General features: G+C 41.8%; 1 protein-coding gene across 1 annotated transcript; it reads right to left on the bottom strand.

Annotated features, from left to right (window-relative positions):
* Positions 1–5,031: 5,031 nt before the first annotated feature.
* On the bottom strand, positions 5,032–26,640 carry WDR12 (WD repeat domain 12). The gene is made up of 13 exons (XM_075829736.1): positions 26,405–26,640; positions 24,029–24,123; positions 22,752–22,846; positions 17,011–17,117; positions 16,791–16,906; positions 14,973–15,127; positions 14,768–14,813; positions 13,865–13,950; positions 10,798–10,938; positions 9,585–9,690; positions 9,081–9,213; positions 8,865–8,937; positions 5,032–5,608 (listed from the first exon to the last, which is right to left on the bottom strand). The coding sequence occupies exons 1-13, from the start codon at positions 26,443–26,445 to the stop codon at positions 5,531–5,533; spliced, it is 1,272 nt and encodes a 423-aa protein (XP_075685851.1). The 5' UTR covers positions 26,446–26,640; the 3' UTR covers positions 5,032–5,530.
* Positions 26,641–26,685: the final 45 nt, after the last annotated feature.

Below are 26,685 nucleotides of genomic sequence, written 5' to 3'. Positions count from 1 at the left end.
TTTACAAGGCAGGCTGTGTGGCGCTACTTATAAGGGGGCTGTGTGGCGCTATTTACAAGGCAGGCTGTGTGTGGTGCTATCTGCAGGGGGCACTTTTATTTTGTCGAGCACTGAGGGATCATTATTACTGTCTGGGGCACTGTGGGTTATGAATTTGTTTAGACTGGGATGGGGGTATAGGTGGGAAGGGTGCTGAAAAAGCTAGAAGCCAACATGTCTGTGTCAAGTTCTGCAGATCCGAGTCGTGGCTGGAATAAATCGTCACAGTGGTCTGGGCCAAGTGGAGGAAAAAAAGGGAAAGTGAACGTCTCTAATCAGAGAAAACCTCACCTGAGTTAGCGGGGGAAAGCTACAAGGGGATGGTGATTGGTGAGTCACTCCTAGCACAGTGTACATTAAATGATTTTGTAATTTGTCCGTAAAAATGTTGGCCTGTCATTGATTTTTAGTTCAGTTGTCCAGAAATTTCTGAAGTGGAGGTTGGCAACCCTGTCCTGCATGTCTACTTGTTATTAATCACATCTCTTTATGAGCTTAGATGTGATCAATAATATCTAGATCCTGCGTATCTCTGACCAGCGTTCACAGAAGCCGTCAGTTCTGCAGACTTGACAGATTCAGCAAAACACAGCTTCTATGTATACAGGAGACAAAAGCTGGAGACGGGCTTGGGTCTGTTGAGAGGTTTCAGCATATCGGGCAGCAGCCATGTGCTTTTCTGCAGGAGTCTGTGGTCCAAGCCCAGGGTTCCTTTTTGGAGAGGGTTCAATTTATGCGTGCTGAAATAGTATACGTACAGTCCGTTCATGGCGCGTAGAGAAAGATGGCTGGATTCTTATGGAAACCTAGTGTAAAAAAAACAATGACTGGGTTGTTATGGGAACCGGGTGTAAAACAACATGTATGTCAGTGAGTATAAGAATGAAAAACCTGCAAGCTTCTATTGCTAATACAGGTCACGTGATGTGATACGGAGGACACTTCATGTAGAAGCCAGTAGTACCATATTTTCTTTTGTATTGCAACTTTTTGTGAATATGTCTAATGGTAGGCCCTAGAGAGCTCTGTGTGGTTAAAAACTTTGTTTCCTACTGATATGCCTCAGTCTGCTGGGGAGTTTCAGCAAATTGCTGTTACGTATATTGTCAGATGGGAGATGGGCTTAGGTCTGCTGAGAGATTTCAGCAGCTCGGGCAGCAGCCATGCACTTTGCCACATGAGTCTTTCGTCCAAGTGCAGGGTTCCTTTTTGGAGGCATGACTGGTATGGAAGGGTTTCAATTTTTGAGAATGCTCAAATGTATAAGAAAAGGTACAATGCACACCAGAAGTCGTTATCCAAAGATAGATTTTTAATATTAGTAATTATGCCAGTATAAGTGCGACGTTTCGGTCATGTCTCTGACCTTGTGGCATATGGCAAGCAGCCATACACTAAGCGCCATTACGCAGGACCCAGGATATTACAGTGCCTGATGAAGGTCAGAGACATGACCGAAACATCGCACTTAAACTGGCATAATTACTAATATTAAAACTCTATCTTTGGATAACAACTTCTGGGGTGGATTGTACCTTTTCTTACACTACAAAAACCTAGTGCGGTTTGAACACCTTCAAATATCATGCAGTATATGTACAGTCCGTTCACAGCGAGTAAAGAAAAATGGAAATTGTTATGGAAACCTGGTCTAGTGAGTGAAGCGAAGAATGAAGGACCTGCAAGCTTCTATTGGCTAATACGGGTAATCTGATGTGATCTGGAGGAAGGTCTTTGATGTGGAAGCCAATGATGCCATATTTGCTTTTGTGAATATGTCAAGAACGGTAGGTCCTAGAGAGCTGAAACCCGGTCTAAAACCATTGGAAGCGTGTGATTTACTTAGATGCCAAACTTGGTGCAGATTGGTCCAGTCGCTTGGTTGTGCGTAAAGAACGTACAACAGAAAAAGTACCCGGCGCTCCCCTGGTATAACGTGTCAGTCTGCCTGTTAAGGTATGTTCACACGGCCTATTTTTGGATGTTTTTTGGGCCGTAAACACCCGAAAAACGGCTGAAAAATCGGAAGCAGAACGCCTCCAAACATTTGCCCATTGACTTCAATGGGAAAATGGTGTTATGTTCCGACGGAGCGTTTTTCACGGCGTTTTTTACGCGTAAAAAAAAACAACGCGAAAAAGAAGTGCAGGTCACTTCTTGCCACGTTTTTGGAGCTGTTTTTCATTGACTAGCGAAAAAAGCTACAAAAATGGCCATGAAAAACGTGAGTGGCTTAAAAAAAACGTCTGAAAATCAGGAGCGGTTTTCCCTTGAAAACAGCTCCGTGTTTTCAGACATTTTTGACTCAGAGTGTGAACATACCCTTAAACAGGTAGGAAATGGAGTCATAAGACTGTGACAGAGCCGGATGAGTAACAATATTGGTAGTTTGATTACCAGTTGGCCATAGACTATGGTTGGATAATAATTGAAACCATCATTATGTATGAAAACACACTCATTAGCATGCTGAAGATGATCAGCCTTCTTTGTGGCCTGGGTTTGGGCAGGATTCTCGGCGCTTCTGAGAGCCACCTGTCTGATCTGTTGCTGAGAGAGCCTGAGTTTGCTAAGGCGTTTCAGCAGCTCGAGCAGCAGTATGATGTATTTGATCAGCTTGCAGTTGGGCAAGAGGAGTCTGTGCAGCTAGTAATACAGCTTTCCTCCTGGCCATCAGTAATCTGATTGATTGGTTGCTATGAGCAACCGCTACCCTGTACCTTCCCATCTAGGATTATCTTGTAAAGTGCACTACCTGCTACTACCAGATAAAAACATCTTTACTATGAATGCAAATGTCTGTATAAGCTTTTATGGTATTGGATCGTGGCTAACAATAGCAAGGTCGGGACTTTTACAAAAACCTTCCTGAACATCCGATGTACTTATGTGCCAAATTTGGGGTCAAAAAGTTCAGGCGTTTGGAGGCTTATCAAAGACAGACAGACACTCACTTTTATAATATAGAATAGCAGTTACCCAGCTTCACACTGGTATATTTGTGTGTGGTTAAAAACTTCCATTTCCTACTGCTATGAAGCCGACATATCCAATAAAGTCCAAGTGCAGGTTCCTTTTTGGAGGCATGACTGGACTGAAAGGGGTTCAATTTATGAGAATGCTGAAATCCACAGGCTTGGTGTAGTTGAAAGATTTCAACAGCTCAGGCAGCAGCCATGCGCTTTGCTACAAGAGTCTTTCGTCTAAGTGCAGGGTTTCTTTTTGGAGGCATTAAAGATTTTCAATTTATGAGAATTCTCAAATCCAGTATAGGTTCAATTAGTTTACAGCGAGTAACAAGTCAAGTAGCTTGGTTGTTCTGGAAATCTGGTCTAAAACTGTATGTGAGTGAGGCTAAGACTGAAGGACCTGTCCGCTTCTATTGGCCAATAGGGGTCATGTGATGTGGAAGCCAGTTTGCTTTTATGAATACGTCAAGAACGGTAGGTCCTAGAGTGCTGAAACCCGGTCTAGACCTTTGGAAGCGCGTGATTTACTTATGTGTCAAATTTGGTGCAGATTGGTCCAGTCGTTTGGCTGTGCATAAAGAACATGGAACAGTTTTTATAAATATACATATCAATTTGCGTTAGATATGTTTACATAGCCTGTAAAGCTCTGTATCACATTAAAATAATGGAAAAAAAAGGCAACTGCTAAAAAATTATAAAAATCTGAGAATTTGACCCAAAGCAGACATTGTGATAAAAAGGTGGAGATTAATTTTATCAAACACTTTAAAGTTAGCATTTTCCTGCTGTTCATATCTGCTCCAAAATCATGTTAGTACATATAGATTTTGTCATGGTTTTGCTTTGATTGTTGTTAAAGAAACAGTCCTAAAAAATATTCCAGAACCTGCTTCTATTCAGAACAGGAATTACGGTACCGCATGTGAGGCTTCATTCACATCTGCATCGGGACTCCGTTTATGGGTTCCGTCTTAGCTATCCATCAGGGTAACTCATGAAGGGAATTCAAACTAAAACAAACGGATCTGTTGCAAATGGTTTCAATTTCTCACCGTTGTGTAAGGGTTCCGTTGTTTTGACTGTATCCATAGCGTAGTCGACTACGATGACCATGAACGAAGCCCAACAGCTGTACATAAGCACAACTCAAACTTTATACTTAGCAATAGGATGCCATGAAAGTCAGATTGGTGAGATCAGTTGGCTGAGAGCGGCACGGATCCCAAGAATGAGGTAAGAATAGTCTGGATTTCGTGGTCAAAATGCATTTTTATGCCGCGATTTGCAGCAAAACCACACAATTTTGCCACAATTTTTGCAAAGTCTCAGCAAAATAGTGCAGTTTTCCGACTTTTCACAGGCAAAAATGTATTTTGACCGTGACGTGTAAGTCCAACCGTAGGTCCCATGCACACAACAGTGTTCGGTCCGTGATATTCGGAACGCATTTCCCGGACTGAACACAGTTCAGGGAGCCGGGCTCCTAGCATCATAGTTCTGTATGACGCTAGGTGTCCCTGCCTCCCCCGGGGGATAATGTCCCGTACTGAAAACATGTTTCAGTACGGGACAATATTCCCGCGGGGAGGCAGGAACACCTAGCGTCATACATAACTATGATGCTAGGAGCCCGGCTCCCTGAACGGTGTTCGGTCCAGGAAATACCGCCGACATGTGGTCCGTATAACTAAAACCGCATACACCAATTTCTATATCTCTGATCTTCTTTAACTCCTTAAAGACCAGGCCATTTTTTGGTTTTTTGCTCCCCGCCTTTTGTCCTATTGGAATTTTATAAAATATAAAATTTGAAAAATAAAGCGCAGTCTTTACAAAATGAAATTGCCAGTAATTAGAGGTGGACATCATCATGACAAGTCTATTCAGATAACAGACATGGAATACTGTCCAGCCAGAAGAACTGCTGTAATATTCTGCTGAGAAAGGTTCAATATCAAGTACATTATGAGATTAAGGCACAGATTTAAGCCACGGGGCTGCAAATGAATAAAGATAGACATTCTCAAGTTTAGAGTGACAGTTTAATGCACAACCATTGTAAATGCAGATCGATCGTATTGCACAGATTACCTTCTTCGTCTCTCCACCTTTTCCACCTATGACTACCAGGAGACAGGGACAGTAGCTTCTGTTTGCATAGCATACGGATAATAAATTGTGACAACTCAACTTTGGCCCATTTTGCCTTAACAGAATTTAAAAAAATAAAATAAAAAAATACTGATAACTCAGTGATACTGAGGACAGAAATTAGAATTGCAGGGACAACCTTCTAAATGTTGTGTCTTAAAACATTTTGTTTTTCCCTAAACGTAGGTTAAAAAAAAAAAAAAAAAAAAGAAGTATAGTAAAGAAAACTGCAAATACACATTCATTTTTTTTCTGTACAAATATACTATAGTATTAAAAAAGGGCCAGTACTCCAAACAGCTTCATTTACAATAGATCTTGCAGCAGCAATAAAAAGGTCTTCAGTCCATCAAATAACTGGTTCATGTTCATGCTCCAGCGTCTGAAGGTGGCGCTGTATATTTATAGGAATACAATTTGTTGTCCGCTCCTCCACTTAGTATCAACTGTAGAAGCAAATAAAAAAATATTAGACGAAAAAAAAAAAAAAAAAAAAAAGTGCTATTTTCAATGGACCTCGGGCAGAAATTTTAAAATCGGCCCATACACAAATATAACTACCACTATCGTATTAGAGGGGATACCCTAAAAACCTAAATGCTACTTGGCTGCTACCCAAAGTCAATACAAGCCCCTTGTAATGGCTGTACCCGTAGTACCCAGTGCCTTTCCTGCTCTATGTTAATACATCTTGCTCTCCCTATAAAGTAAAGGTTATACAACTTTCTAATAAACTTTGTATTTTAATTCCTCACAGTTAGGCCTCACGCACACAACCGTAGATTTCGTCCGTAATTACAGGCCCATTCACTTCTATGGCCGACTGACACCTTCCCGTATTTTTACAGGAAGGAGTCTGGGCTGTAGAAACCTTCTGTAAAAAATAGGACAAATCCCATATTTATTTTTTTTACGGACTGTGCTCCCATACTTTAATGGGAGAACGGCCCACAAATGTGGACGACTGTTTGCGGCTGTAATCACGGACCGGGATTATGGCTACGGTCGTGTGATGGGGCCTTAGGCCTTGCTCAGACGGTGCTTAAAAAAAAAATCCCAAACAAACGACATGTAACATATTAAACCTGAATTATAAAAACAAAAAAGACATATTCTACCCCCATACCCATATATTTTCTAGTAGTAGGCATCTTGCATATTGTAAAAATTCCACGCACCAATTTACACTCATGGGCACCTTCATATAATTTTGACATCAAAGTGTAACATTTTGTATATAAAAAAAGGCATCAAATTCTGTTTGTGGCTTAAAGTCTGACCCAAGCAGAGCCTGAGATGCACAAGATCTGCAGAGTTAGGGTATGTTCACACGCAGTGTTTTCAGACGTAATTCGGGAGTTTTACACTTCGAATTACGCCTGAAAAAACGGCTCCATTACGCCTACAAACATCTGCCCATTGCTTGCAATAGGTTACACGATGTTCTGTTCCCACAAGGTGTAATTTTACGCGTTGCTGTCAAAATACGGCGCGTAAAAAGACGCCCGCGAAAAAGTGCACGTCACTACTTGGGACGTTTTTGGAGCCATTTTTCATTGACTATTGAAAAACAGCTCCAATAACGGCTGTAAAATATGCCGCGAAAAATGTGAGTTGCTACAAAAACGTCTGAAAATCAGGAGCTGTTTTCGCCTGAAAATAGCTCCGTATTTTCAGAATTTTTGGTCACTGCGTGTGAACATACCCTTATACAGGCCACTCATGCCTATGACCAGAAATCTGAGACCCGTATGCCGACAAGTGGTCTGATTAGGTGCAGGGGGGGGGGATTCGATGTGTAACTGCTCATCTTCTCACCCTGGTAGCAGAAAAAAAGTCCCCCCTGAACGTGACAAAGAACACAACATGAAGGAAGGCTCCTATATTCCCTCCTAGAGTAACTGGAAGAGATGACTATAACAAGCGGTGACCTTCCTGTTCTCACTTGCAGCCACCCCCCCCTCCCCCCCTCCAACCCTTCCTTTACAGAGACACAAAACCCAGAAAGTAAAACTTCACATCCTGTTCCCTGACTATTGCACGTAGAATATTGGTATAATTTTTAAAGCTAGGAGTCTGGGATTTAATATCATACCAAGATCTTCTACCCATTGCAAGTGTTTAAATTATGAATTACATACGTCCTTGGCAGTGAAAGGGTAAAAGGCTATGTACACATTAGATATTTTTATTTAAATAAAATAATTCAATCCGTGTGTTTGGGTGCAACTTTTTATTTTACTTTGAGATGCATCTGCTTAGTATTCTGTACACAGATCAATATCCAGCGCTGAAACCCGCATCTGTCAGGTCAGCGGGTCTGACATGCAGGATCTACCTGTAATAGATCACATCTAAGTTATGAACTTAGACGTGATGGATAACAGCTCGATCCACAGACACGCAGGACCCGCTAATACGGAATCCGTCAGTACCGCTGACCTGACGGATTCAGGTTTCAGCGCTAGATACAGCTGCTCTGTATACAGGATACAAAGCAGAAGTAGCTCAAAAAGTAAAAAATATTTTTAATAAAGTATTTAGAACATTGCACCAAACACCGATAGAGATTTTTTATATATATATATATATATATATATATAGACAAATCCAATACACAGGTCAGCACTCCAAGGTAAAGTGTAAAATAAGGATCCTTTATTCACCACAAGCGCAACGTTTCAGCCCTGCTCAATGGGGCCTTTCTCAAGCGATACATTGCGCTTGTGGTGAATAAAGGATCCTTATTTTACACTTTACCTTGGAGTGCTGACCTGTGTATTGGATTTGTCTGTGGATTTGTGACACTGGTCGTGTGTCTGAACAGGGACTTGCACCCCACACTGGAAGAACGGTGCTGCTTTTACTTTACTAGCTTGTGTATATATATATATATATATATATATATATATGTTTTGTTTTTACCAATTGAATTCTATATCATTACTGGCATTATTCTTTTTAGCTGCAAGAGCAACTGGACTATGGACTACATCCACTATAAACAGGACCTTTCAGCTCTCCGGACACGTGTTTTACTATATACTAGCATTCCCTGTAAAGAAACAATTCTGGATTTTTTTTTTTTTAGAACTCTGCTTTGTTGCGGTCTTCTATTTTTCCTCCTGGAAATACATGAATAAGTGCCAACTGGGCATGTATTCCTACACCGTTTAAAGCGGTCAGCACTGATGGGACAGTTACTGTGTGTAGAGACATGATCACACCCAGTTGTCAATTTCCAGGAGGCATAACAGAGCAGTGACACAATGCAGTTCTAACAAATGGTCTGGAATGGTTTGTTTTAGTAAATACTAGCAGTCCCCATAAAATAACAAATCAGGACAGTATCTGACAATACATTGCCTAAGATTCTATCAAAGGAAACCTGTCACGTTGAACATGCGGTCTGATCTACATGCAGTGTGTTAGAGCAGGAAGGATCTGAGCAGATTTATATTTTGAATCTTTCTGTACAAAACTTTATAACTTGTAATTTATTAGTTTAAATCCCTGCCTGTAATGGGATTAGGAGTCCAGTGCTGGTCAATTATTTCTGTATGCACACTCATACAGGGAAGGCTGTCAATCACTGAGTAGTACCACCCACTGGACTCTTAAGCCAGAGATTTAGATGGATAATACAGGTTATGTCAACGAAATAAGTAATGAAACAAGGATTTGTCATGTTACTGTTCTTACCCCATGTTCTGTCCAGTCAACGCTTAAAACTTGTTCTCCATGTGCGGCCAGATCATAAAGAGGAGCTTTACAACTGTAGGAATGAGCAGAAATAACAGTGGTGCTAAATATCATGGTGGAAAAGACGAATGAATCATCTATGAAGAAGCGGCAAATTGTATTGACAAATTATGTGACTCCATCTTCATACACAACGTTTAATTGGTGGACTCCTACCTCCTGGTGTCCCAGAGCTTCACAACGTGATCAAGAGATCCAGATACAAGTTGCTGCTCATTAGTCGGTGACCATTTTACGGTTGATACCCAGCCTCTGTGAGAAGTTAATGACAACAAAACCAGGGACCCATCTGTAGAGGAATGCAAAATTCATTAATGGGGTTGTCTCACCATTAAATATCATATTCATTGTATGGATCATTAAAAAAAATGAACAATGTTTTCCATTTACATGCCGTTATCACTGCGGCATGCACAGATCCTTATTTTTGGTCGTGGATCCTGCACTTGAGTTGCACTTTTTTTTTTTCTTAGGTGTAAAACCCTTTTTAAATAGATTGGACCACTCATGTTCTGAGGCCAGATGCCCCAAGTCTTCCCTTTCGTGAAATGTCAATGTATAGGTAAGCTTTGCTACTCACAAACATCTAAAATGACTTTTTATGGAAATTGTATTATTAGAAGTAAGAAATGTAAGGAAAAAAATAAAATCATTGCTAACCTTTAGTCCTTGGATCCCATAGACGGATATGTCTGTCCGTACTACCAGATGCCAGTCGTTTGCACAGTGGTGAGTAAGAGATACAGTTAAATACCTTGCTTCCAGTCTGGTAGATAAGAAAAGTATTAAACACTGATGTCACTACACATAATTAACCCAATATATAAAACAACAACCACGTCTATTTTACAGGTTTACTGAAAAAATAAATAAATTACAAATGCAATTCTAAAAACTCTACTTGAAGAGCATCGGTCACTGGTTTATTCATGTCCCATCTCCTACCTAATCTAATAGGCGCTATGATGCTGATAACTAGTGTAATTTTCTTTCCAAAAGCGTTTATTATTTGCAAAGTTATGGACATTTTTCTAAATATGCTAATTTGGCTAAACTTGGCAAATGGGAGGTTACTCTTTTTCGCTCTGGGCGGTGTAAAGTTTTCTGTATGACGCTGTCCAATCAGCATCATAAAGTTCTCCTCTTCTCAGCCCAGCAACGCTGCGTGATCATATAGTATACAGCTTCCATTCCTGACTGTTTTTAACTGGTGAGATCTCCAATTGTTTCACAGCTAGAACTACAATCCTGGTGTCATATGAAAGATTACAACCTCATCTGCCACCAGAACCGCTGTTCTAAGTGGTCCACAGCCCGAAATATGGCTATTTGAAGTGATCCCCCTTCCCTCCAGCCTCAGTCTCTCACACTGTGTGAAGCAGCTTCATGCTGATAGGACAGCGTCAGAGGCTGTGAGGCGGCTCCACCTCAGGAGAATCGCTGCTGTTGACACCCACATGTCTCATTTGCATATTTAGAAAAAAGATCATAACTTTTTGGGACACAATTTTCACTACCATCAGCGTGACAGCGCCTATTAGATTAGCTAGGACATTGGGCATTACTAAACTACTGACAGAGCCGCTTTAAGGTCCCTGAAAACACTTTGTATTGTTGGAGCTTTTAAAGATCCTCCAAAACATATAGCCCAACGAGGGGAGGGATGACCAGCACAATGCAGATGCACAGCGGTGCCTCATTGAATGTAAAAATTGTTAAACTTTTCAGTGCATACACAAGATAGAGGACAAACCTATGTTTTACAATTTCTATGATAGTTTTAATATGAGTGTGTCAAAACTTTACTACTAAAGAAATGACATCACTATGGAGTCTGCTATCACTCTATGATATGTATTACATCAGTTCTTACCAAAGTGGTTTTTGCTTCCCCCGCTTCAACATCCCACACTTTGATAGTGTGATCCCATGATGCACTGCAAACTTCATCTGCATCAGACCACAGCACCGATGAAACGGCTTCATTGTGTCCAGAGATCGTAACGATAGGCGTCTAAGAAAATACGTAATATCCTCAGTTCAGTGATATCCTCAGCAATTTTCACTCATAACTCTTATAAATCACTCCAGTCTTATTGCCCGTCACCCAATCCAGTATCTCAAGCAAGCACTACATGAAAACTCAATCGTTGGGAAAGATAAATTAGGTAAAACTTTTTCTAAGTACAACTTTCTATGCATGGCAGCAAGAGTCCTTTAACCCCTTCAGGACACAGCCTGTTTTGGCCTTGTGGACGCAGGCTATTTTTTCAAATCTGACATATGTCACTTTATGTGGTAATCGCTTGGGAATGCTTTTACCTATCCAAGCGATTCTGAGATTGTTTTCTCGTGACATATTGTACTTTACGTCTGTGAAAAAATTTGGTTGATAAATTCAGTATTTATTTATAAAAAAACACCAAAATTTAGAGAAAATTTGAAAAAAAATTGAATTTTTCTAAATTTGAATGTATCTGCTTGTAAAACAGATATTTATACCACACACAATAGTCACTAGTTAACATTTCCCATAAGTCTACTTTATGTTTGCATCGTTTTTTGAACGTCCTTTTATTTTTCTAGGACGTTACAAGGCTTAGAACTTTAGCAGCAATTTCTCACATTTTCAAGAAATTTCCAAAACCTATTTTTTCATGGACCAGTTCAGTTCTGAAGTGGCTTTGAGGGCCTTATATATTAGAAAGTCCCCATAAATCACCCCATTTTAAAAACGTCACCTCTCAAAGTATTCAAAATAGCATTTAGAAAGTTTCTTAACCCTTTAGGCATTTCACAGGAATTAAAGCAATGTAGAGGTGTGATTTACAAATGTAATTTTTTTTGCAGAAATTCATTTGTAATAGAAAAATTTCTGTAACACAGAAGGTTTTACCAGAGAAACACAACACAATACTTATTGCCCAGATTCTGCAGTTTTTAGAAATATCCCACATGTGGCCCTAGTGTGGTAATGGACTGAAGCACCGGCCTCCGAAGCAAAGGAGAACCTAGTGGATTTTGAAGCCTCCTTTTTATTACAATATATTTTAAGCTCTAAGTCTGGTTTGAAGAGGTCTTGTGGTGCCTAAACAGTGGAAACCCCCAAAAAGTTACCCCATTTTGGAAACTACACCCCTCAAGGAATTTATCTAGTTGTATAGGGAGCATTTTAACCCCACAGGTTTTTTGCTGAATTTATTGGCGTTAGTCTGTGAAAATGAAAATCTACATTTCTTCTGAAGAAACAGACATTTTTAATTTTTGCAAGGAATAAAGGAGAAAAAGCACCCCAACATTTGTAAAGAAATTTATCCTGATTACGGCAATACCCCATATGTGGTCATAAACTTATATTTGAACGCATTACAGCCCTCAGAAGGGAAGGAGCGCCATTTGGGTTTTGGAGCTCAAATTTTGCTATAATGGTTTTCGGTGCCATGTCCCATTTGCAACGCCCTGGATGGACCAAAACAGCAGAAACCCCCCAAAAGTGACCCCATTCACTATCAGAATCCAAGAGAACAAATGCCTCTTCAGTGGTATATAACTTGCGTGCCATTTTTTACGTATTTTTTTTTTAACTTATTTTTTGTAACAGTTTTAATAAAAGTAACAAAGAAAAAGTCCACTAATCCATTGATCAATAAATTTATGAACAACCCTAAGGCCCTGTTCATACAGAGGTTTTTTACGAGTTTTTCGGCGCGGAAACCGCTCCGCAAAACTCGTCAAAAACCGCCCAAAAATGTCTCCCATTGATTTCAATGGGAATTGGACGAGCTTTTTTACCGTGAGCAAAAAAAACGCATCGCAGTAAAAAGAAGCGACATGACCTATCTTGAGGCGGTTTCCGCCTCCAAAACCCCATTTCAATCAGTCAGAAGGGTAAAAAATACACCGACGAGTGTTTTGGCGAGTTTTTGTCAAACCACTGTGCAAAAAACTTCTGGAGCAGTTTTTGCAAGAGGAATTTTCCTCCTGCAAAAAACTCTGTGTGAACACAGCCTAACAATGAATCAATGTATTTAGAATTTACATACAATTTAATTTTTTGACGTGTAAAATATATGAAGAGATTTATATAAGTATATGTGTGTATACGTATATATTACATGTACGTATATATCTATATGATGTTATAGATATATAACATCCCTAATTATTAATTTTTTGTATTAACAAATTTCAAATATATGTATATATATATATATATAAAATATAGACGTGTGTGTGTATATATATATATATATATATATATATATATATATATATATATATATATATATATATATATATATATACACACACACACACACACACACACACACACACACACACATTATAAGCCCTAATTGATTACTAATTAATTGTCTTAGTCTGAGTACTATCTACCTAACAGACTACCTGAACTATAACTAGCTGCCTACACTAAACTATCTATGTGGAGGTGGTTTTGTGTGTTTTTACAGTCGGTGTGTCTTTATACGAGACACACAGCAGCTGCTCGGCACATCTTCTTCTCCCCCACTGTCTCAGAACGATCTGACACGGAGGGAGGAGAAACATTGTAACGAACAGCACAGAAAGTTTGTTGCTGCAACAAACTTTGCTGTGAACACCATGATAGCTTTATCATGGTGATCACGTCATCAGGACGCTAGTAGCAGCGTGTGCTGAGAGATTCAGAGCACAGGGAGAGCGCTGTGCACTCTGTTCTGGCACCACGTGAATTAACGGGCTGCAGGAGAAAAGCCCAGCACGGCAGCCCGTTAATCTACGTGGGCTGGTCGTGAAGGGGTTAAGAAACCCCATCTAGTGCAGCCATGATATAAGAGCCCTGGGAAGGCCATGTAAAACATCAACTTCATAACTTACACCATTACCCATGAATCTTTGCACAAAGCCAACGCTCAGGTCTCCGCTCCATATAAACTTACCCTTGTTAATCCGAGCTGGTCGGTTTTCTGTTTCTTCCTTGGACGGTTAGACTTCTCCTCAACTTCATCTTCTTCCTCTGTGGGCACTGCAATGCAACAGAAACTTTAGACTTCTGGACCGGCCTTAAACGTTCTGTGTACAACCGGTTGGAGAGCAGGAGTGCGCCATGATTAGCAGCCATATTCCCAATCCTAATAGGCAAAATTGCTGCTCGTGCAGAAAATCTTAGTGCCATAGCAGTACATTGTACTCCCACTGGTTACATACTGCTAAGGAGTAGGATGGTAGGTTAAAGATTACAGCAGTGAATTGTATAAGTACAATGAACATATGCCGCTATTTTCCAATGGAAGTTTGCTAAAAGCACCGTATTATTTATCGTCAAAGATTTCTGTGTTTAACCACATCAATTTTGATCAAAAATGGTGTTATCCTTTTACCTCATTACATACACAGTATATTTTAGAAGCATTTAAGAATGTGCTATCCTAAAAAAAAAAAAAAAAAAGCCTATTTAGGCCTAATGCAAGCGACGGTCTGCAAAACCACAGATCCGCTGCGGTCCATTTGTCCACAAAAAAACGTCAGTAGTGCATCCATGCGTCATCCGTGCGTCATCCGTATTCATAAAAAGACTGGAATTAGTCTCAACCACCTGAGTAGGTCACATGGTCCAATATGGACAGTAAAATTACAAGTCTTGGGTTTTTGCGCACTGGACTTGCGGCCCCCACACGCATCTGTGAATATCACGGTCGTGTGCAGGGTCAATATAAATGAATAGGTCCGTGTGCTATCCGCAAAATTGCGGATAGCACAAGGACAAGAAACCACGGTCGTGCGCATTAGGTCATATTCACATAAAGAATGCAGATTTACAGCCCCAAATGATTATTACTAACCTGCAGACCAGATCTTCAGCATTTTGTCCCATGATCCACTGCAAAACTGATCACAACACAAAGCTGGTTATTATAGTGGCAAGCATTAAACAGAAGTGTTAAAAACAAGACGTTAGAGATTATGTAACTTGTATTTACACTCAGAAAAATGATTTGTTACAAAATAGGCCTATATATATATATATATATATATATATTTATTTACCTTCGTTCCTGAACCATCCACAGCTATGGAGTCCACACTGCCAGCATGTCCTCTGCAACAATGAAGAGCCTTCACTTTATTCTTCTCAGCATTCCACTCCCAAAGAAGAATGGTCTGGTCCATAGATGCACTCAGTAGCAAACAGGACAGGCTGTCTATAGAGAAGAACAAATTACAAATGTCATAACTCAAACATGTGACCTCAATTAATACCCTGAACTAAGGGGTACACAAGGCCAGATCCTTCAGATCAGAGATACGGTTTAATACAAAGTTTCTGATGCCGTTTTTGGAGCCAAAGTCAGAAGTGGATCTAAGAGGAAGGGGAAGTATTCTAGGATTCCTTCCTTTTAAATCCACTTCTGGTTTTGGCTAAAAAAAAAACTGCGTGTGTGATTCCAATCTAAAGCTTCCCGTGCACATTAGATTAATGTTGTCAGATCCAGTCGATAATCTCATGTGTATGGTGGCCTCTCGACTGGATCCACTATGTTGAAATACCTGATCCTGCCAGGAGATAAGAAGCGTCTAACAGCGCCTGGTCTCCCTTTCCCCATTTCAATAGCTAGGCTGTAAGCATGTTTAAAGAGACTGTCACCAGATTATAAGTGCCCTATCTCCTACATAAGTAGATGGGCGCTATAATGTAGGTGACAGCAGTGATTTTTATTTAGAAAAACTATCTATTTTTACCACTTTATGAGCGATTTTTAGCTTTATGCGAATTAGTTTCTTAATGCCCAAGTGGGCGTGTTTTTACTTTAGACCAAGTGGGCGTTGTACAGAGGAATACATACGTACAAACGTAATCTCGTTTTAAATGACAGTTTACATCGTAATCTCACGAGATTATGTTTGCCTTGCTGGAAATCTCACAGAAAAGATTCTGACGTGTCAGGATTCTGAATACACATCCCGTCCTGGCTGGAGGGAATGTATATTCATTGTCAGGACACTGCAGTAATGTTAGTGTTTGTGTATGTGGCTGCACATAACGATATAACTATATCGCTAGTGCAGTGTAAATGAATGGAGAGGAGTGCATGATGCTGATTGGTCACTGATTGGTCAGCGTCATACACTCCTCTGTACAACGCCCACTTGGTCTAAAGTAAAAACACGCCCAGTTGTCCATTAAGAAACTAATTCGCATAAAGCTAAAAATCGCTCAAAGTGGTAAAAATAGATTGTTTTTCTAAATAAAAAGCACTACCGTCACCTACATTATAGCACCAATCTCCTTATGTAGGAGATAGGGCACTTATAATGTGGTGACAGAGCCTCTTTAAAGGGGGGGGCAGGGAAGGGTCATCAGGAGAAACACCCGACGGCTGAACAAGCAATTCAGCCAACAGCCATCTTAGGTGAATTGCCAGCTCAACGGGGCTTTCTCATGAAGACCTCTCCTGTATTTATGCCATATTAGGGCAGATGGACATCATAGGGGGAGGGGGGGGGGGGTCGCTCGTTGTTCAGAATAGCTCTCCTTTCTGGCTCAAATGGCCACCATGTAATACTACAATATCTGGTTGGCTACGCTTCCTCCAGCAAAATGAGCGATTAGCCGGGGGTGCTGGCAAACGGATGATGAGACATCCCCTTTAAGTATACATCAAAAAGGCAATTTATATCAATAGCACAACCATCATAGAAATGCTAATAGAAGCCATTGAAGTAAACAGATTTTCATAGGTGCTGCTGGTAAGATCAAAAATCCACTATCATACATAGTGTAAAAAGTCTAGAAATGGAAGATCGAACAAGTGGTGATCCCTTGAAGGAAATTGATCAATTACATACAACAAATATAAAAGTTACCTTTCTTCACCCAAGAAACATCTTTAACAACTTCAGTGTGACCTGCAATGGTCATTAGTGGCTTCCCTTCCACTGACCAAATCCTACACGTTTTGTCGTAAGAACCAGTTAAAATCCTAAGCAAGAAATGAGAAAAAAAAAAAAAAAGATGCGTATAAAATATCACATTACAAAGAACGCCATAGATTAGAACGGTCAACCAAAATGTAGTCTGGCCTACCACTCTTCGCTTCCTGCGATGGAGCTGACCCAGTCATCGTGGAGCATGCATTCTTCAGGCTGGGGAGCTGTGATCTTTTCAACATATTCAATGTCAACCACTTCTTCCTATAAAGAACAATGGAGAAGCCGACAAGTTGAGTGACTGGATATTTCCTCATTCGTCTCCAGATGGGTTCTGTGTCACAATGAAGATTTCCATTTTTGCCATTTTACGAGCAGATTGTCAATTCCTAACCCACTAGATATTGCAGCAATTATGTTTTACACAGATTTTACAACTATTCTGGCAGGGGTATAGTTGATGTTGAATTTGCAATTTATAGGCTTAGTGGCAAAAGGTTTGGGATAATTGCACTCACTTTGTTTACATGTCATTGTATAACATAAAGCAGTGTTAAATAGCAGAGGGGTAACTTGGACCTCCTTTAACAGGACCACCTATCATCCCTTATGGTACTAGTCTCTTTATATGGGGCAGAGGTAAAGAAACTTCACCTAAATAGTACCCACAAGATCAACCTAACCGCTCCATAGTTATTACACCACATTTGTTTTTTTACTGGTAGGCCATTTACATACGTGTCAGACAAAGCTCGGTGTACTGTGTCCATGACATCATTATTCCCACATACGTTTCTCCTGGTACACTGGTCTTGCCCAATCCCCTTGTGTACCAGGCACAGGTACATAACATCCTTTACCGGCCCCTCTGCTCCACTGTCACTTATGTTGCATTAGCCAATAGTGAAGTGCCTGTTACTGGACCTGCAGGTCCTGTTTCCTCAGGCAGATTTATTTCGAAGATTTTAAATCTATTTCCTTCTCAAACCCTGTAGTCCAAGAAGGAGCACGGGGCGAGTCTGAGTGCAGAGATCCGGTTTGTGTTACATTACAGCTTGTACAGGCTTTCCTGGAGAACACCAGAGTTAAAAATAGGTGGACCAGAAAGCTGACCCTTCCGCAGGCTGAGAAAAGAAGCTGTAGATTCCAAAATAAGCTGGACTCATACAAATTACTGCATTTGTTGTTGTTTTTTTTTTAAATATTGGTAATAAATGCTTAATTAAAGGGGTTACGAAAGGGCTGAAAAGTATTAGCAGTGTACTCACTGCAGTATGTGAGAACACTCGCTAATATACATTCCAGTCCCCGATTGCGCCGATTATGAGATTTTAATAGAGTTTTATAGCGCTGGCGGTGGACCGGAAGTTTAGTTGCACAGTCTTCCTTGATGACGACATGATGTACTCCATGTACTCGCTGTAGCAGTAGTTACTGCTTGTACATAAAGTACAGCAGGGCCGGTCACATGACGAAGAGTTGTGTCGTCATCAAGGAAGTCTGTGCCACTAGACTTCCGTTTCCCCGACAGCGCTTTAAAAATATCTCATAATCAGCATGATGGGGGACCGGAATGTACATTAGTAAGTGTACTCACATAGTGCAGCGAGTACAATGCTAATGCTTTTCAGTCCCTGCATAACCCCTTTAACCATATTGAGGATCTAAAGTGCATAACATGACCATACATCCGAGACATATGTCAAAAAGACACTCTCTTGAGAGATTATATATATATATATATATATATATATATATATAATATATATAGATGGATATAGATCGGGTCCACATAACGTGCGCCGCAGGAACTAGCTCTTGACAAGGAAGTCATAGCCCAACATGTACTTTGTGACAGATGACTATGTGCAGAACCTTCGTCTTGAGCCAGTATCTACAAAACCAGACTGTGGTATGCATCATCAGACTTAGTGGCTAATTTAAAACTTTAGAATGCCATTTAAAGCGTACCCTAAACTGATCAGGTGACTTTTCTGAATAAGCTGTTATGTGTGTGTACATGAGGAATAATACTATTTCTGGCCATTATATGACTTGTATCCTGCATGTTTTAGCAGTTTTCCCATCTGCAGGCTCTCTCTAATTCTCACTTGTCTCTGAGCTAGTAGACAGTGTCCAACCGCGATCATGTCTTCTATACAGAGCACATAGAAAGATATAGGAGTGCAAAAATGTTCTCTTCTCTATCACATATTTATAGAAGCAGCTGCAGCATGGAGGAGATTATACAGCCACAAACCAGTGAAGCGGAATATCCAGCACTGGGGTGACATAGAAACTTTACCAGCAGGCTTTATCTTTCTCACTCTCTCTGCTTCCTCCCTCTGCTCACCTCTCCATAGACTTGTATAGGCAGCATGTCTGTGTCACTTACTCTTTCTCTGCTCCCCCCTCCCTTCTCTATAGACTTGAATAGCCCGGCAGTGAAGAGAACCCCCCCCCTTCTGCAGTCTGTTGGTTCACAACAGGGGGAGGACAGCAGATGACAGGAAGGGAGACACCTAGTGGCAGTAACTTCACACAGAATTTGCATGGATAAAACAACTACATTTTAACAGTAAGTAAATTAGAAAGTTGTTTTATATCAGGTATACTTTTGGATTAGCCCCTTAATGACCAGGCCATTTTGCACGTTCATGACCAAGGATTATTTTTGTTTGTTTTCTCACTGTCGCATTTTCGTAACCTCTTTTTCATTCCGTCGACATAGCTGTATAAGGACTTGTGGGAGGAGTTGTATTTCTTAATTGCACCATTTTTGGATGTATATAATATATCTATTAACGTTATTTTAAGAGAGCATTGAAAATAAGCAGCTATTCCAGCATTGATTTTCACATTATAAATTTACGCCGTTTACTATGCAGCGTAAATAACATGTTAACTTTATTCTATGGGTCCCGCACGATTACGGGGATACCAAATATGTAAAGGTTTTATATGCTTTTCCTAAGTTTACACAATAAAAACACTTTTAGAAAATAATTACTTCCAAGAGACGTATCTTTTTATTTTTCCGTCAATGTGGCCGTATGCGGGCTTGATTTTTGCGGGCCAAGGTGTAGTTTTCATTAGTACTACTTTGGGGTACATAAAACTTTTATTTTATTTTTTATGGGGAGAATGGGAGAAAAATAATTTTGGTGTTGTTATTTTGGACGCCGTTTTTCCGGCGGTTTAATTAATATGTTCATTTTATTGTTTAGGTCGATACCATATATGCGTATGTGTTATTTGTTTTGAAACTTTTACTAAATAAAACCACTTTTTGGGGGAAAAATTTTTTTTTTTTTTTTAGTCCAGCCAGGGGACTCCACCATGTGATCCGCTGATCGCTTATATACTGCTTTGGTATATTTGGTATACCAAAACATTATTGCCTGTCAGTGTAAAACTGACAGGCATGGCCTAATAGGCAGTTGCTGAAGGCAGATCTGGGGGCCTTTGTTAGGCTCCCGGCTGCCATGGAAACCCAACAGCGCCCCGCGATTTCTTTGCGTGGGCGCCGATGGTGTGACAGAGGGAGCTCCCTCCCTCTGTCAAACACATTAGATGTCGCTGTTGGGTTAATCTGCTGGAATTGAAGCGTGCTTCGATCCGGCAGGAGCCAGGCTGTGTGTAACAGCCGTGTTCCTGCCGCTGATCACGTGAGTACACTGGCAGTACCCACGCGATCAGAGGACAGATATATCCGTCCTTATGCGGGAACTAGAACCTGCATAGGACAGATGTATCCGTCCTTCGTCGTTAAGGGGTTAAATAATAAATTGTTTGAAAAGTTAGGGTCCATTTAAGTCAGGGGTCTCAAACTCGGCCGGGTAAGTGGGCCGCATATAGAAAAAATGTGAAGTGGTCGGGCCGCATGAATTTCAAATTTGATACAATACAAAATTATTGTTAATCAATTCGTTATTTGAACTACTATAACACTATATTACTATAATAATGCCGCTAGGTTTAAAATTTGAGAGATTTCTCCACGTGCTTATTTCAACAATCCAGCTTTCCAGTTTAAGTGTCACTAAATGCAGTCCGGCGGACAGTTAGCACACATGTCAAGATTGGGCAGCCTCTTTTTAGATACTGCCACAGTGCCCTCGGTGGATGCCGCCACAGCAGTGCCCCCGGTGGATGCCGCCACAGCAGTGTCCCCTGTGGATGCCGCCACAGCAGTGTCCCCTGTGGATGCCGCCCCAGCAGTGCCCCCTGTAGATGCCGCCCCAGCAGTGCCCCACTGTAGATGCCGCCACAGCAGTGCCCCACTGTAGATGCCGCCACAGCAGTGCCCCACTGTAGATGCCGCCACAGCAGTGCCCCACTGTAGATGCCGCCACAGCAGTGCCCCACTGTAGATGCCGCCCCAGCAGTGCCCCACTGTAGATGCCGCCCCAGCAGTGCCCCACTGTAGATGCCGCCCCAGCAGTGCCCCACTGTAGATGCCGCCCCAGCAGTGCCCCACTGTAGATGCCGCCCCAGCAGTGCCCCACTGTAGATGCCGCCCCAGCAGTGCCCCACTGTAGATGCCGCCCCAGCAGTGCCCCACTGTATATGCCGCCCCAGCAGTGCCCCACTGTATATGCCGCCCCAGCAGTGCCCCCTGTAGATGCCGCCACAGCAGTGCCCCCTGTAGATGCCGCCACAGCAGTGCCCCCTGTAGACTGGGACTCCAGCTGTGCTCCTGACATCACTGGGACTCCTGCTCTGGGGAAGACCCCGACACACTGTCCATATATGGGCAGCGATGTCAGGGAATTCCGCAGAGTCCCGGAGCAGAGCCTGTACTAGCGCTCTGCCCGGGACTCCGCTCTGGGGAAGACCCTGACAGACTGTCCATATATGGGCAGCGATGTCAGGGAATTACACAGAGTCCCGAAGCAGAGCCGATACTAGCGCTCTGCCCGGGACTCCGCTCTGGGGAAGACCCTGACACACTGTCCATATATGGGCAGCGATGTCAGGGAATTTCGCAGCGTCCCGGAGCAGAGCCGATACTGGCGCTCTGCCCGGGACTCCGCTGTGAGGAAGACCCTGACACACTGTCCATATATGGGCAGCGATGTCAGGGAATTCCACAGAGTCCCGGAGCAGAGCCTGTACTAGCGCTCTGCCCGGGACTCTGGCTCTGGGGAAACCCCAGACATCGCTGTTCATATGTGGACAGCGATGTCAGGGAATTCCAGAGTCTCGGAGCAGAGCCGATACTAGCGGCTCTGTGTCCCGCGGGCTGCAGATGCAAGCCCCAGGGGCCGCATGCTTGAGACCCCTGATTTAAGTCGTATCAGAGATGACATGTATAGAACATGGGTCTCAGTTATAGGCAAGAGTTACATGCAATGTCCAGCATTGAGATTATCCAACTAGCTGAAGAATAAGATATTAACTATATAAATTTTACTAAAAGAAGTAATAATCAGCACGCAAAGAGAATAAATAAAATGATATTTAATGGCGAGACTTTTTTTTAAAATTATTATTATTTCCGGTGGAAATGTGCTAGTAGCTCACCTACATGGAGACTTTTTGTAAACCTACTTTCCAATTTGAACTATCAAGCTGCAGTCCAGGAATACTTTGATATTTAAAAATGGAAAGTAACACTACAAAAAGTCTCCACATAGCTGTAGCTTAAATTCCAGAGGATATAATCTGTGCTGGTCATTTGATAATCAAACAGCACACCCCTACGCCCATCACATGATAAAGACAAATTTTCATCCTCTGGAAATAAACAGCAGAGGTTCCCATTCAATGACTGCTATCAGAGATCTTAAAAACTGTGGAAATAATATACAAAGAATATTACAAAAAATAAGTTTTTACTATACATAAAAACCCCTTTATTTAGATGTCAGACAGGGACAAAGTGGAGTCACCTACTGTTGATATGCCTTCCGCTTCCATATGTTTAATAAGTTGCAACCGCAGGAACTGGCTCTTGACAAGGAAGTCAAACTCCACATGAGTGTGTTCATCTGTAATATGAATATAAAAACGGATATAGTCAAGACATGGCATTGAAATGTTTCTATGGCTAAAACATTTACAATTAATACAACTGAGCACGAAGTGTTAAATGTTTGTAAGGGCCCATTCACACGATCATGAATAACGTCTGTGTGCTTCGCATGGAAATCCCGCGCAGCACACGGACCCATTGATTTCAATGGGGACATTCACACATGCGTGAGTTTTCACGCACCTACGCGACCATTGAAGTCAATGGGTGCGAGAAAACCGCGCACCCTACACGGATGCACATCCATGTGCGGTGCATGATTTGCGCATCAATTCAATTGAAAAATAAATAAAATATATATTTTTTAAAAATGTGCTTTGAGAGTACGCGAAAAACGCATGCCCCTCGCAAAGCACACTGATGCATAACACAACACACACGGCCAGACTCACTCCCGTTTTTCACGTGCGTGAATCTGACACGCTCCTGTGAACATACCCAAATATACAAGATCCAGTTCTGCATAGAGTTTTTAGTACTAGGTTTCTTTACACATGCATAGAGCAGCCTGTATGGAAGCCATTGTAAGGGAACATGCACACGAGCGTGAAAGATTTACATGCGCAAAAAAAAACGTGCGTAAATCTGTCCAGTCTGCTTTGCAGGCGGCATGCATTTTTCATGCACTCGCAAGCACTTTTTTTCCCCAATGTAATTGATGCGTAAAACATGGACAGTACATGGATGTGCATCCGAGTGCGGACCGTGGTTTTCACGCACCCATTGACTTCAATGGGCGCGTCGGTGTGTGAAAACGCACAAATATAGGACATGCAGTAGGTTACACGCAACGGACTCAGGCTGCGTGAAAACTCACGTGTGAATAACCCCTTTGAAATCAATGGGTCCGTGTGCTGTGTGCTGTGCGTTGTTTGAACGCACAGCACATGGACGAGATTCACGCTCGTCTGAATGAGCAGCGGCTTTGATCTCCATGTAAGCACTGCAAATATTTAGGTTGCTATACAGACGTATCCAAACAAGCACATGGTCTGCAGCACAGATCACCGAGATCTTATGGAAAGTATCTTCAGGTCATATAAACTGGAGCACTTTTAGTATTTAAAGAAATAAAGTGCTTAAAGCACTGAACCCCTTTAATATCTACATCACAAAGTAACGCACAACGCATACATACCATTCCTGGTTTCGAGAACCTTGTTGATAATATTGCTGAGATCTGTAATTTCAGATGAGGCCGGAATGGAAAAAGGAACATCATCGATCTCACGCCTAAAACAAAAATGTAGAGTTACTTAACAGCTTTCTCCTACATGTTATCAAAGTATTATCGCTAATTGTAATTGCTTTGTAACAGGACATTAGTCTAGGTAATTTAATATGGCAGTTATCCAGAGAGTAGTACCAGGCTAGCCAGAAATGCAGAATTGACCCCATTTCATTGCTTATGTTAGTTGTCATTTCATTAAAACGTGTATTCCCAGTATGGACAAGTATCACCGATCCACAGGATAGGTGATAACTGTGTGATTGCTGGGGGCCACACCGATCGCAAGAACAGGGATCCCCCAGATCCTCCACCCTGCTCCCCCCACAATGAGTAACTTGAATGGAGCAGCGCACCATTAAGTGGCTACAGAACTGACCAAAACAGCCGAACACTGTACTCGACTGTTTCCATCATTCCCGTAGACTTTGAATGGAGTGGCAGCACGCATGCGCGACCGCTGCCTCATTCAATGTCCTCCTCACTGCAGAGGGTGCAGTAAGAAGGATCTGGTGAATTGTGACCCCCATTCTCGCAATCTCTGGGGGTCCCAGCAATCAAGCAATTACTACCTACCCTGTTGATAGGTGATAACTGTTGATTCTGGGGATAGCCCTTTCGGCCGGGTACCCAGAGGCTGCAGCAGTCACATGGGCTGCAGCATCATTCAGGGAGGCCGGACCAGACGGCAAAGGAGGCACGTGTCACCATGACAACGGCCAGTGTTCGGGTATGTTCCCACATAGTGTTTTCATGCATTTTTCGGGGCATAAACGCCTCGAAAAACACCTGAAAGAACGGAAGCTGAACGCCTCCAAACATCTGCCGATTGATTTCAATGAGAAAAACAGTGTTTCGTTCAGACGAGGCGCTTTTTTACGCAGTTTAAAAAAACAGCGCGTAACAAAACGTCCTGTAAAAAGAAGCGCATGTCACTTCTTGAGCCGGTTTTCATTGTGTCAATAGAAAAACAGCTAAGAAACAAAAAACATTTGATGCTTTAAAAACGGCTGAAAATCAGAGGTGGTTTCCCTTGAAAACAGCTCCGTATTTTACAGCCGTTTTTACTTTAGCATGTGAATATAGCCCAAGTATAAACAGTTTTATTTTTCCCTACCACTGCATAGAGAAGCAGAAATATCGCCAGAAAAACCGCACCACGATGTGGTGCAGTTTTTTCGACGAAATGTGCTGTAGGTTCCAGGTCGGATACACTGCGCAGTCTTATGCAGCTTATTCGCCTGGTGGGAACCTGGCCTCAATGCTGAGACTTCAACCGTTGCTGGAATGTAGAGGTAAAAGTACTCTGTGCCCAGTCAACTCTGATTAGGTTTTTCAGCCCTATTTATAAATAGCCTATGACCTGTCCGCCGCTAATCCTGCAGGAGCACGGACCTCGGCGGTGTTCTTCTGCCTGTCCATCCCATTGGGTCTCAACATTTCCGGATACCCACCAATAAAAACTTTTATGAAACAATACTGCACTCAGTCCCACCAGAAGTTTAAGGCCCTGTTCACACAGGTTTTTGCCGCTGATCTGGGCACAGAAAACGCGTAATAAAGAGCATAATGTTAATTGGCGCTCACATATCTCCATAAGGGTCTTTTAGATGCTCTTTATAAACGTGGTCTGTATGGTGACAGGGGTTTTTACTCAGCAATATCATTTATGGCTAAAACATTTGATTTTTGGTTGTGAAAACGTTGGAACCACCATCCATCACAAGTACAGGGAACGAACATTCTTCAGAACGGTCGGTCACCCAACTATCAGACGTTTTGGCATATCGTTAGAATAGCTGTGCGCCAGGAAATCCATACATTAGCAGAATACAGACTGCTGTAAACCCCACAGTAATCCCATCAGATCGCTCCTGGAATCTTTTACTTCCAATGAAAATATTATAATAATGAACGAGTTGGCTACAAAAAAAAAAAAGCTAAATCGAAGTGGCTCCAGAGATGCTTGAAAATTAAACCTAAAGTCTGAAGCGAATACATAAAGCTGCTACCATCACTCACACCTATGTACATGGGGGCATCAGATCTGGAAATATGTGATATAAAGGAGTGATCGATAGGGCAGGGATTCTAGACTTCATGCCAGTTTCCATATTGAAAAGCGCCACCGTCACTCTACCCTGAATTGGCTGATACAAGGGAACAACAGACTATATAGAGGTTACACCAATAATTAATGACCAGTAACGGGTAGAACGAGGGTATCAGGCCCTGCTACGTATAAAAGCGAATGACGAATGTCACACACGGAACAAACAAACTCACTTCTTATTGCGGGTGAAGAACCGTGCCTGAATTTGCGCCATTGCCGGATTTGTGTCTACAGGACGCGATCACTCAGTGCAGACAAGCCGTGCGCGACTCCACCACTCCAGACCTGATCGCTGTAAACTAACCACGTGTTACACGGAGCATGCCTGCCAGTCGAGCGCGTCGAATCCTATCGATTCATCGGGTCTGCTGTTAAAGGGACAGTGTTCACAGACACGCATTACTCATTCTATGTCTATGGGACAACGTGTCCACAGTTCATTCCTCTAATATGC

The sequence above is a fragment of the Rhinoderma darwinii genome, chromosome 6 (assembly GCF_050947455.1).
Source record: "Rhinoderma darwinii isolate aRhiDar2 chromosome 6, aRhiDar2.hap1, whole genome shotgun sequence".
NCBI lineage: Eukaryota > Metazoa > Chordata > Amphibia > Anura > Rhinodermatidae > Rhinoderma > Rhinoderma darwinii.
Note: the sequence above shows the minus strand (reverse complement) of the source record. Positions and strands in the feature narration are given on the sequence as shown.